This window comes from Embiotoca jacksoni, unplaced genomic scaffold (assembly GCF_022577435.1).
Source record: "Embiotoca jacksoni isolate LCO1_2020_lvr unplaced genomic scaffold, fEmbJac1.0.p SCAF_3, whole genome shotgun sequence".
Lineage (NCBI taxonomy): Eukaryota > Metazoa > Chordata > Actinopteri > Embiotocidae > Embiotoca > Embiotoca jacksoni.
The window spans coordinates 9182596-9196340 of NW_027185381.1; the positions used below are offsets into that span (position 1 = coordinate 9182596).

General features: G+C 38.9%; 1 protein-coding gene across 2 annotated transcripts; it reads left to right on the forward strand.

Annotated features, from left to right (window-relative positions):
- The first annotated feature begins 207 nt into the window (after positions 1–207).
- Positions 208–13674, forward strand: parvb (parvin, beta). Of its 2 annotated transcripts, none has more exons than XM_069162735.1 (13): positions 208–403; positions 6567–6656; positions 7144–7214; positions 7319–7421; positions 8768–8908; positions 9267–9382; positions 9852–9910; positions 10060–10079; positions 10699–10760; positions 10855–10923; positions 11120–11221; positions 11307–11379; positions 13172–13674. In XM_069162735.1, exons 1-13 carry the CDS (start codon positions 307–309, stop codon positions 13246–13248), a joined length of 1080 nt encoding a protein of 359 aa, XP_069018836.1. In that variant the 5' UTR covers positions 208–306; the 3' UTR covers positions 13249–13674. The 2 variants fall into 2 exon arrangements, with proteins under 2 accessions (XP_069018836.1, XP_069018837.1); XM_069162736.1 differs by lacking the exon at positions 208–403 and adding an exon at positions 4936–5067.
- Positions 13675–13745: the final 71 nt, after the last annotated feature.

A 13745-nucleotide genomic window follows, 5' to 3' on the forward strand; every position in this document is an offset into this window, starting at 1 on the left:
TACATGCACATCCTTGATATGAAAACCTTATGTTCCTCATCGTGCCTGTGGGCGGCGCTGTGGCTGAACTAGCGAGGCAGACGAAGCTTTGACTCCTCTCATGTGAGTCATTCGTCTCCGTTGATGCCCAACCACCGCAGCTTCTCACAGCCTGTTGTTTGTGTTTGTGTGTGTGTGTGTGTGTTCTGGTCGTGATCGGATCGTCCTCCGGTGCCTGAATGCAGCACAGGGAGGGGGGGGGGAGCTGACTACCAGGCGGAGGCAGAGCGCGCACACACACACACACACACACACACGCACTGAAACATGTCTGCGACCCCGCACTCTGCCAAAATGAAGAAGGACGAGTCCTTTCTAGGGAAATTAGGAGGGACCCTGGCTCGGAAGAAGAAGTCTAAAGAAGGTGAGTCATTTGGAAGATGTGTTTTTGTTTATTTTACTTGCTGGAAGGCCTGTTTCTGTCCATGGTGCTGCAATCACATGATGCGCTACTAAAACATTCTCCTCCGGGACATCACCGGCAGCTGAGTGATCATTTGTTACATTTATAAAGCGGGCTGTGATGTTTCCATGGCTGTCTGTCACCACTTGTGCTTTCCTCTCTTTTGAACATAACGTAGATAATGATAATAATTTGTAATGGGTTCATAAAGGAACCGATGTGAAGTAGTTTTGAAGCAGTTAAACGCCTCTGTAAGGGTAAGACATACTTTTATTCTGATGAAGGACGAGACAAAGCTCCACAGCAACTCCATGGGCTTTTAACATGAGGCAAGTCAACATAAATAGATCCCACACTCGGTGACCTGTGGCAGGAATGCAGGTTTATAAAGATAAAGGTGTAAGAAGATTACTGTGCTCACTTCAAAAACACTCTCTTACTTCTTCTACTAGTTTTCATCATTGTGACCCCCCCCCCCCCCCCCCCCCCCCACACACACACACACACACACACACTGGCCACTCACTGGCCACTCACTGTCTGGACAGCTGCGAGGTTTAACACCTCAGTGTGTGTAGTGGAGTGTGTGTTTTGTGTGTGCGCTCCCAGCCATGTGTTTGTAATCTCCATTAAAGGAGGGACACCAGCAGGCGGACAGAGACATTTTAATTGTTTAGGAGCCTCCCTGAATTCCTCACCTCACCTTCCAAAGTCGATTGTTTCCACTCATTTTTTAATGGTGTTTGAACAGTTTGAAATCTGTTGCGCTGGTGGGACAGCCTCAGAGGTTTATTCTAGACTCTAACGGGCACCCAAAGTTACCAAAATGTCAGGTTGAATTTTGGGAAAATGTCTTTTGAAGCGATGCACAAAGCAGCATCATCAAGCTTCAATGAAAGGCATCAAAAGGATTATGTTCTGTAGCAATGATGAGATGATGTGTTGGAGTCCATTTATTAAGCTAAAATATCCTTACATGTTTTATATTACTGCAAATAAAAACATTACATTTAAAACAGTGGATCAGACAAAAAAGCAGTTTGAGTAAATCACCTTGGCATTTTTACACTATTAACCAATGACTCTATGGGTATTTTTCTTAATTTTAAAGACCCATTGTTAATGATGGTATTTCATAATATAATCTTGAATTGCAGCCCTATAATACATACATACATACATAGATTTTTTTTCAACATTGAAGCCACTTAAGTGGAAATACAACGACATTTTAAGGAGTTCAACAGAGAAATGTTCAGACAGCGATCATGAGAGTCACATATAATAAGTGAGAGGTGGAGTCCTGTGTTTAAAGAGAATTAGAATAATTGTCTTCTTGCTTGAACTTGTGCTCAAAGCCTCACTTGAATCTGCTTCAATGAGCCAGATTTGATCAGTATAACTTTGATACAGAATAAACACAGGAACACACATTTATCACATTTGACGTGTTTCGACCCAAATTTTCCAGAGTTGTGAAGTTGTCCGATCCAATTTTTAGCAAGATAGGAGCCCAAATAAAAAAAAAACCTGTGTGAGACTTGAAAGGAGTTAAAAGTGTGGGAAGAGAAATGTGTGAACTAAATAATCTTCTGAATGAATGAAACTTTAAAAATGTGACTGTTTCCTTTATTTAAAAACCTCCAACGTACCCTCAAAACCCCTCCGTGGTCCTCACAAGTTAATTTAGCCAACACACGGCTCTAAGTCAGTGCTGTGTGTGATGAGTTCTCAGGTGTGCACAGACAGGAATCCCACGAGGCCACAGAGCCAGCGTCTCCTGCAGCTTGTGAGAGTGCAGTGCCTCTGTGTGGCGGAAGCTCAGATAAAACACAGGGCAGTTTCAAGGGAGATACTCGTAGTGATGCTATAATCGGGAGTCGGTTTACCAAAAGAAAAGTAAATGACGATAAGTTTGCTAATGGAGCGCAGCATATTGCTGAGGTTACTTTCGGGTGTGGTACTTTATCTTCTTTAAAGACAACGCCCATCACGGACGAGTTTCCACTGGAGAAGTTGCTTCATTTCTGCTGAATAATCTCCATTAATGACTAGGACTAGTGCTTTCCTAAATTGTGCTGACACTTCCCAGCACATAAACCCTCCGCTTCCTCTTGCTGAATTAAAATGGGATTGTTGCTGAAGGCTGTTAAGACATAAAGCAACATGTTTTTTTTTGTTTTTTTTTACACTAGCCAGATTCCCACAGTTGTAGAGTTGTTTTTATAGATATGTGCATGGCTCTCTGTAGATCCTGATAAACTGAAAGGAAGTCTGCATCTCTCTGACAAGGCTCTGGTCCCTTTGTCAGCAACAGACAGTGCTGTCATAATGATAGTGTAGTGAATGAGAGGATGAGTGTGTTGTCACATCCTGACTATTTTAACAGGGTGTTAACACTCTGAAAATACAAACTATCATTGAAATACAGTCTGCAGCAGGATGGATACTGTAAATAGTAAGTCAGCTGTTCTTCTACCAAAAGTTGCTGTTTTCTATTTTTCCCACTTTGCCAACATAATTTTAATTTATATATTTAGAATGGTATAACTTTTAAACCTTTTTATACTATTAATCTGCATCCTTTTTTTTTTTTTCTTCGATTTGATCTTTATACTGGTGATGTAAACATTTAGCTTGCTGTGAGATCATTTGCATCCAAATATGAGTTTGGCATTATTAGTGGTCATTATCCAGAAGATTCACTGATGATTCAAAGGAGTAGAGTTACTACACAAATCAACAGCAACATATTTGCTATGATAAGTACAGAAAAAACACATGAATTGCACATGTGCAAAAACTCATGTGCACACCTGTGACTAAATACACACGTGATTGTACACATGTAAAACATGTGTTTTGTCCATGGGAAACATTTTCATGGTGTAATGTTTGAAGCCCATGTCGATCCCCATGTGAAAACCTTTCACACATATTTCCCCCACGTTTTCATATGTTGCAACATCTAGTAAACATGTATCATACACGTGATTACATGTGTTCTATGTGGAAAACATTGAAAACTGGTGTTTTTTTTCTGTAAGGGACATCATTCTGTGAACTCACACAGCGTCTCAGATAAACTGTGCATAACTGATACAGCCACCAGTGACAGCTGTTAATATGGGCTTCCGTAATATGTCAACTTAAGTCATTTTCTAACACATAAGCCATTAGAGAAAGCATCAAAAAAGTTCAGCTGTTAAATGTCTCGCTCAGTGTATATGTGCAAATGTTGAGTGTTCATACAAAAAAAAAAAAATGGCAGATATGTCTTTTGTTTTTTGAAATTTCTTTGACCTCGACATCTGTATCACATTTTTCTTAGTTTGACCAACATTCGACCTCATCCACCCTCTAAACTTTGATTTAGTGCAGGAAAAACACTTAGCAAAGGAGAAATTAATGGAGCAGCTCAGGAGGAGCAGTATATACAGAGTGGACTAAAAAGCTGCAGTCTTATTTCATTATGGAGAAATTGAAACCTCCGCTGTGGATCATACTTAGTGTCACGGTCATCCCTTGGCCACTGTTACTCACTGGTGCCTGTGTTGGTGTAAATAACCAGAGCTATATTTAAGGTCCAGTCGGTCTTGTCCATACTGCTGCATTATTTATATCCGTCCCCTGTGCCTCAGTAAAGCGGCTTCCTCCTCGGGAGCAGTGGAATCAAACGAGACAAACTCGGTTTCAATCTGCTTTACGCTGTCGTTTATGATGCATACTGATTATCCTTAGAGCCTTTCTCTCTTTTAAAGCAAAAAAAAAAAAAAATCAATCTTATGTTCCTGTTGTCTTCAGTAATCACTGTGCCTTTTCACATAATTGGTTTGCAATACAACAGAGGAGCTTCTTACATAAATTTGTGCAATGAATCTAGCGTGCGATGAATGTTGTCGACTGCAGGCTTTGTTGCTATTGAATTAGTGTAATTCTGTTAACAGGAACACAGTCGCTGCCTGATTGATTATCTGCTGCAACTTAACATATTAAAGACTTCATTTACGTGCTCATTGAGAGGATGAAGTTATTTAAGTCTACTCTCTCATATTGCAGTGAAATTTAACAGTTGGCTGTGATTGCCAAAACATAAAACGGCAGTGTTTGTGTGTGAAAATACTATTTGCTGCATTCATCATCCTAACTGCACAGTAAATTATTGGATACGCAGTAATCACATTACCTGTCATCGGTCAGTGAAGTCTGTCTTGTGTCCCACTGTTTAACAGCCCAGAGGGGGACTGGTGTGTGTTTGTATGGGGGGAGGGGGTGGGGCCTTTGGTGGTGTGTTTAAGTCCAGTGTGCCCCCCCCCCCCCCCCCAATCCCCCTCCACACACACCTTCCTCTTTTTTTTTTGGCCTCTCCGGTAACTGGACCGCAGAGGTGGGGTGGAGGGCTGTGACAGAAATAAACACGTGATGACGCCCCGCCACTGCTCAGCTGCACCAACAACTGCAGTTCACGCACACACATAGACACACACCGAACATACATACATACATACATACATACATAGACTGCTGCAATTTCCTACCTTCGCTCACTGCCGGTAGGGAAAATCTGCTGGTTTGTGTTGGGGACATGGCGGGGCTGCTGTGTGGGACCAAGAGGAAGAAACAAGGTAATCTGAATTTTAATGTTGAGCTTTGAGGAACTTGGAAGTGGAAATGGGGAAGCAGTACCTGTTACACCTTCATGCAGTTTTGCTTAAAATTCAGCAGTTTTGTGTTGGCGGCTATGAAAAGTCGACAAGATGTTTTTTTTATTCCCATGTATCATTCTGCATAAATCTGATTTAGTAAATGAGTTATAATTTCACAATTTGACCATTTTAAAGCAGATTTTCAGTGTGACTGCGAGAAGCGCCACAAGCTGTGTCCAGCAATGTCCAAAGCAGCATTAATGCAATCAGATGGAAAAGGGAGGAAGCAGCACAATTATGATGAAATGCAGCAAGCCTGCTGTAATTACAAAGAAAAATGCTGATCTGTGGTGATACTCAGGGCTCAATCAGATAGAAAATCTGTGGGGACCCGTCCTCCTGGGCTACATCCGTTCATTGCTCATGCTTTGAAGTTGTGATTTTGTTCAGATTGTCCCATCTCTGTTCAAGACTTCCTTTAATTTCATTTTCAATTCGAAAAATGTATTTCCAACGCTTTTAATGTGAAAAAGCTTGAAGAGCAGACATTTTGTCTGTTTTCACCTCACCTTGTTTGTCTTTACAGGTTTTATAAATAGCAAGTCAATGAAATGACAGATTTGAGGGCATTGATTGTGGTCCAGCCTGTTGCAGGTCTTACAAACTGAAATGCAGGAAGATACAAGGAACATTCGGGCTCGAAAGCCTTTAAATCCCTGGAGCGTCTCTCCAGTCAGAAGTGAAAGCATCTCAGTAGAAATTGATTTCTTTCAAAGACTCGAAGTGTGTGTTTGTGTTTATTAGTTAGTTTCTCATTACTTTTTCATCAGCTTTAACGGTCAAATTTCATCTTCTCATCGAAAAAAAGACTAAAATTAGATATAAAGTGTTCAGATAGAAGCTAAAATTTGAGTTTCTAGTATGTTGTCGACTGGACATTGCTGCCCCACAGTGTGATCTGCTGTGGAAAAGAAAGAGCCTCACATGACTGCAGCTGCTAATCAAATGCAAGTAAACATTTGATAACAATGTCCAACACTGCACTTGTTGCAGAATTTCTTCCGAAGCGGAATACAACAATAAATCTGCCTGTGGATTCACTGTATCATTCTAATGTTTAATTGTAGTAGCTCATAATTGTACTTAAGTGTAGGGCTCGAGTAAATGTACAAGTGAAAGTGATGGTTAGATGAGTGCAGTAGTGTCTACAAAGGAGGAGCAAGTCTAGGAAAGAGGCACCAAACTGGCTTCACAGATTTCCCCACGGGGGCGTCTGTGGTGATTGAACTCTGCTACCAGCAACATTGACGAGCTTTTGCCTTCTTATTCATCCTTTCTTTCTGTCCAACAGTTCTTCCCTGTTTATCTCATTCTCTACGGTCTATCCCTTCAGTTCCTCCATACTTTAAATCATATATTCTTGTTGTTGATTTGTTCCTGAAAAGCTTTAAGGTTTTTGTGTGTTGTTTTCTCACTAGTGAGTGATCTCCATGAGGAGGGGAAGAACGCCATCAATGCCCCTCTGCTTCCTTCGGCGACGGACATCCATCCAGAGGATACACTGCTGGGTATTCACATCTTATTTAGAAATTAAAAAAATATCTCATGTATTTTCAAAATGTTTCCCTTGTGCAAAATATATAATTTCTGACTTGAAGTCGCAGAAGTTTACTGTTAATAATGTTCCAATACTGTATTTTCAGTTTCCCAAGACAGTTTTTTGTTTTGCCGCTGAGTATCAGGGGTTACTGAGGTTACAGAGGATAATATGAATCTGTTGAAGCATGCTGACTAATAGGGATTATGACACCAGAGCAGCAGGAAATGAAAGTGGGTGGAGTGGAGACGCCTTTGTCTTCAGTAACATGAGTGTGATGGGAACATTGAGTATTTATTGCTGTGGCTACAAATTTGTTTTTGAATTAGACAAAAAAATATGTCTGCATCGAAAAATTTGTAAATTGAGCAACTGAAAACTGAAAAAAAAAAAAAAAAAAAAAAAAGGTCTAGTATAAACTTGTGTTGTCTTAATTTATTTTATATTATCTTCCACAGAGGAAAATGCTGAGAGGATCATGTTGGACCCAACATCACGAGAAAATCTTAAATTTAAAGATCTTTTGAAGGTAGTCTGGGGTCACAGTTTGTGCACAAGCACCACAATACTGGTTCAGCACATAGTAGAGGAAAGTTTGATTGTCAGTTTGATTGTGCTCTGATGTACGTCCAGGTCCTGATTGACTGGATCAACAGCGAGCTGGAAGAAGAGAGGATCATAGTCAAGGACCTGGAGGAGGATTGTTATGATGGACAAGTGCTCCAGAAGTTATTTGGTGAGAAAACCATCACTTCATCTTTGACCCTACAGCTTTTAACCTGCCATGTTAGGCGTGTCATTATTCTTAGTAGTAGTTTAAAGTCCTGATTTAATCCTAATGAAATGCACGTTTTCAGTCGTAGACTTTCTCTTGGTATCAAACCCACAACAACACATTCATACGAGAACAGGTATCACAAAAGATACCAAATCACAAACAGTAACAAGAGCTAATAGTGTAATCGAGTGGTTGTTGCAGCCCTTTCTTTGAGTTTGTTGCCTGAGGAATGTTGATGACAGAAATGTTTCTTTTTCAATAAACTTAAACATTAACAGCATGCAATAACTGAATATTTTCCTTTGCATGGTTTAATTTCTTACTTCCCTATTTACCAGAATTAGACATAGGCAGTAGTAGCTTAGAGTATACTATATCATTTTGAATTGGCATTGAACACGTTAATACTGACTAATGGAAAAAACAATTCACTGAACATTTCTTTCAATCAGCAACAATGTTTTAGAAAAACATTTTTAAATCACAAACATTGAAGCCCATTAATGTCGACCTCATTCAATGACATGTAAGAATACTACATTGACATTATTATTCTTTTTTTTGTCTACTGTGATAAATGTATATTCAGTGTTGTGCTGCAGTGTCTTAGGTCTGTTGGGGGCTTCCCCCTTGTGACTGTTATGTGTCACTGCAATTACAGCAGTGACAACGTAATTTCCTACACTGATCATATGTTTTGTATGTGGAGATTCATCTGATAAACAAGTACAAGAACAAAATATCAATAGTGTAAATATTGATTTACAACAGCCAGCTGATAAGAATGGCACATTTAATCATATATGTTGCTGAAGTGCTTTTTCTTGAAGCCCTTTTTTTAGTTTTCAAGCTCTTTTATCACTTTTGCACATGATGTAATCTCAGTCTTTTATTACATCAGTGCTGCTGCTTTTTACTTTTTTTCATAATAATTGAACCCACGCAGTCGAGCTAAGCCTCCTAAATCCTCTTCCTCACTGCCTGCAGCGGAAAAGTCTTCCCTTGTAAGTCATCACTGTTGTCTGCAACTAACATGAGCAGACATTTTTTTGGTTTGACGCAGTCTTGTGGATTTCTTCCCTTTTAAAAAAAAAAAAAAAATCTGCAGATGAGTTCCTTTGATGTTTTTAAAGGTCATCTGAACAGAACTTCCTTATTCATAGGAGACAGAGACATGTGCAGTAGAAAACAATTCTGCATCATACAGTTATACTGTAAGCAGGTTTACCTGATCCTCTCATGTATTTGGACTGTATTATCTTTGGTGTGTGTTATATCAAGTCTGTCTTTGTCACTGGTGACAGAAAAGTTGTCAGGCAGGAAGCTGAACGTGGCCGAGGTGACCCAGTCAGAGATTGGACAGAAGCAGAAGCTTCAGACGGTTTTAGAGGCTGTCAACGACCTGCTGAGGCCTCACGGCTGGACCATCGAGTGGACTGTGGACTGTGAGTTTCACTTCGACTTCAGTGATTTGCTACTTAAACTGGTGCTTTATGAATGCCTGGGGAGCTCATAAGTGACAGAAGGATCTAAATTGAAACAATAGTATCTTAACTTTTATTCACGAGTATGATGTAAAATGCCCCTTTAACAGACAATCGACTTTCTTAATTTACATTAAAGATGGTGAGTATTTAATCATGTGCAGAGTACAAACATTAGGATTTCTCACTGGAACTAATGGCAGAGCTGCATTCATGAAAAAAGCACCAACTGCCTCCTCTCATGTGTTGAAGATTGCTCCCACCTGCATGTTATCTTGCTGTGTGAAAGAGCTGACAGTCTAATGATTTATCTTCACAGCTATCCATTCAAAGAACCTGGTGGCTATCGTTTATCTGCTGGTGGCTCTTGCAATGCACTTCCAGGCCCCCATCAGACTGCCTGAACACGTGTCTGTACAGGTGGTGGTGGTCAAGGTAAGGGGTCCCGTCAGTATGTGGAAGGAGGCAGGGTTGGGGGCAGACATGCATAGTTTTAAATGTATTAATGTAACTTGTATTTAATTAGAAAACCCTCTCTGGGATTATTACTCTGTTTTTGGAGATATTCAGTGATAGAAGTCAAGAAAAAAAACACAAATATGCCTCAAAGTTAGAATGAAACGGATGCATTCATAAAATCACATATAAAATCAGTACAATACAATCATGTCATCCTAAAACTGGCCTTAATGGCATCATAAATCAACCAAAGAGCAGTCTAAAACCATATCAGCAACCGAGACCGATGCAAAACAATAATGTAATAAGGCTTATATATCATCTTCATATTTTTAGTGTTAGTGTCTTGGTAAATGTCTCTGTCGTCTTTCTATTATCGTCTTGTATGTCCATGTAATTTAATAATGTGCAACTCTAATTATTCTCTCATGTCGTGTGTTTGCAGAAACGAGAGGGCATCCTGCAGACGGCCTTAGTGACCAAGGAGCTGACGAGCACCACAGAGTAAGAGCTGCTACATTTTCTTTGATAACTTTTCCTCATTTCAGCATTGTAATGTGAAATATTTATAATATTTAATATCGTAGAAAGTAATTAAAAATTACACATGGAATGAAAAAAGCTTTTTTATACCCTCATCTTTTGTTTTTCAGAATGATGATGGGAAGATTTGGTGAGTCCCAGCCACATATCTGTTTCATGTAAAAGAAGTAGTGAAATGGACTTATATTTTTTCTGTTTCTTTATTGAACTGCTTAGTTAGTTGAACATCTCGGAAAAATGTTAAACTGTTGTTTTAACATTAATTATGCAGGTAAAGTGAGCTTAGTTTAGCACAAAGATTGCAAACAGGTGGACACAGCCAACCTGTTCTACCAGCATGTCTAAAGCTCAGTGATTTAAACCTTATATATAGTTGTTAAATCTTTTTTTTTTTTTTTTTTTTTTTAAGTATGAAAAAAGTAATTTGCCGTTTTATTTTTGTCATTTAGACTTGTACTGGAGAGACGGTCAAGAAACAAAGAAACATAAACTACCTGTAAAACAAAACTTTGTGTTTGTGTGAATCATAGACCTGATATACAACATGTTTATTAGTGATTTTTAAAGGTGCTGTCAGGCTATAGTTGGGTTGTTTTTACCTCTGGACGAAGCGATGCTAGCTGTTTTCCCCGCTCTAAACAAACCAGCTCCTGGCTGCAGACATACATTTATCGGACACGGTGTGCGTGTGGTATTGATCTCTTTGTTTGTTTAAGTATTCATAACCTTTCAATTCTTTCTCTCAACAGAGAGGGACGCGTTTGACACTTTGTTGGATCACGCACCCGACAAACTTAATGTAGTAAAAACGGTAAGAGTGACCTCTTTTCTTTGTACAGTACACGGTCATGTTTTGAATGAAGTACTGTAGCAATAATTAATACTTTTTTTAATTGTCTTACCAGTCACTCATCACTTTCGTGAACAAACACCTGAACAAGCTGAATCTGGAAGTGACTGAGCTGGAATCTCAGGTAAAAGACTTTAATGGTTTATCTGCTCACCCATGATCACTGTCACAGCACAATCCTGCGACCTATTAATATGAACATTATTAGTATCCATGTCATATAACATCCTGTCGTCGTCCCTCTGTCTGCATCTATTGCTCAGATTTAAACTTTTATATAATCCAGTCTGATTTCCTTGTGTTTGCTCGTGTGTGTCCAGTTTGCTGATGGAGTATACCTGATTTTACTGATGGGGCTGCTGGAAGACTACTTTGTCCCGCTGTACAACTTCTTCCTCACGCCTGAGAGCTTCGAGCAGAAGGTGAGTTCACAGAAAAAGGGAAACTGGAGGATTTTTGTTAAAACAGTGTATGAGGACATTAGGTGTGATTTTTGTTCCCCCTCAGGTTCACAATGTGGCATTTGCCTTTGAGCTGATGCAGGACGGAGGCCTGAAGAAACCCAAAGCCAGACCAGAAGGTATTTTACTGTAATATTACATTATTACAAGATCAAATCAAAGATAAAAAAAAAAACATGTCTGACAGGACGTCGTTGATCACCTACAGCAGTCATATTATAGGTTGACCAGTAGGTGGAAACCTTGCCTTAAGCTCTAAAACTGGATTAATGCAGCTGAGTTCATTCAGTTCTGAGCTGCAGTTTGTTGTTCAGCCTGTAGATAAATAATCAAATATGACTTACTGGCTTCATGTAGTCGTTGCTGTTATTAGTGATAAATAATTAATTTGTTAGTGTTTAGTGTTTTTCTTTCACATCTTAGTCACCACTTTATATTCTGCACAGCTCCTGTAGAGTTAGAAATGATTTAAAAAAATAAATAAATACACTTTACAAAATGTCATCTGATACAGTTGATTGATCGACTACTTCAATTGTAAGTAGGTTACCATTAAAATCAGTTAGCGGTTGGCCAGCTTAATTATGGAATATGAATGAATGAATGAAGGAAGGAATTCTTAATTTTTTTGTCAGGTTACAAAGTCATTCCCAGCCATTATTGGCTTGTGAAACACCACAGACTAATGAATGCTGCTTATATGTTTTCAAACAACACAATAAAAAGTTCAAAAACACAGAACACCATTGATGTCAAAGGAGTGTTTTATTAGATTTACTTGTTTGGTTATTTAAATGAAATAGTTAAGATTCTATACAATCGCTGCACATCTACATGTAGGGCCAAAAATACCAGTTCAAATATCTCAGTACACTGTATTCAAGCATTTTTATTGGACTATCCAGTTTGCCAATCTCTTGTATGTACTTGCACAACTTTACATTACATCCCATACTTTACCTCTATATAGTTATCGTTGCCATTTTGCTCTGCTCTCTCATGTCACATGCTCAATAGTTAATATCCCTCATTCTACTGTATCCACTGTAAATTATTGTACTTTCCACTTCATTATACAGCTTTTGTCCATTTCAAATATTCTTTTTTTCTGTATTATACTTACTCTTTAAAACATTCAACTAATACGAGCTACAGTAGATTGTCAAGCTGTGTAAACATTGTTTCTCTCTGTGCCTTGTTAATACAAACGCTTTTTTCCCCTCTTCAAACATCCTCCTGACTAAGCAAAAAAGAAAATGTTCTCTGCCCAAACAAAACCCCACTAGTTGCAATCAGTCTTTGTAATTTTGGCAGAAAGTGAAATCATCATAGTTGCTCTGATTAGCAGAGGATTTTCTCAGGTTTGTGCACATCTGCAGTTGCATTGTAAACAATAATAGAGATCAACAACAGGCGCTTAAGGCCGGATTGTTGCTCTACTGTTGTCTGGCTGGACCCACTTAAAATAGACCTAGTTGTGATGGTAAATGCCAATAGTCAAGAAGCCCTTATGTAGAACACAGTGGTACCTACAAAGCGAACAGAAGGTACTTTTGTGCCTTTGAATCCCCTGGTAGGATGTAATACATCACATGATGATCATTTTCAAATTATTTTAAGCTGTTTCATTTCCAAAATTACAAATAACCTTTTGAAGGAAAGTAGTCCAACAGCGATCATAGAGAAGGCTCCTTTGTGTTGTAAATATTTTTTTTTATGGTAACAGGGTCCATTTATTTTGCACTTCAGTGTTTAAAGGACACAGTTTATTTCCTATTATATATATATATATATATTTATTTATTTTTTAATATTTTTTTTTGTACACATTAAAGGCCTATGTTTTCTTCTGAAAATGGTTCCAGCTGGTCAAACTCTAATGATCTCCTTTGTCTCAATTTTATTTTCCAGATGTTGTCAACCTGAACCTCAAATCCACCCTCAGAGTCCTCTACAACCTGTTCACCAACTACAAAAACTCTGAGTGAACTTTTCCCGTTTCTGCCCCCTAATATTAATCTGAATGCTGCCCTGCACCGCCGGGCTGATATTATGCATCACAGTCTGGACAATGGAGGAGACCAACTGGGACTGAGAGTCATCGTTATATGGGACTTAAAAAGACCCAGGGGGGGCTAAGCGGAAAAAGGCTCTGAATGTTTGTATTTAACCTTCCGCAAATGTCAGTGTTTATTTATTCCTTCCTCGAATGTTAACTGCAACCCAGGAAGCCCTGCAACCTTTAGCCCTGCATTTGAATACACAACCGTCACGGGAAAAACTGGAAAACATTTGTGTGTTAACCTGAACTGATTATCCTTCATCGCAGAATATTTTAGAAAGTTCAAAATACTATGTTAAATTATATCATATCTCACTACAGTTTGTATACATATTAAAGCAATAGTTAGATATTTTGGGAAATATGCTTCTTTCTTGCAAAGCATTAGATGAGAAGATTGATGACCACCGTCATGTTTGGATT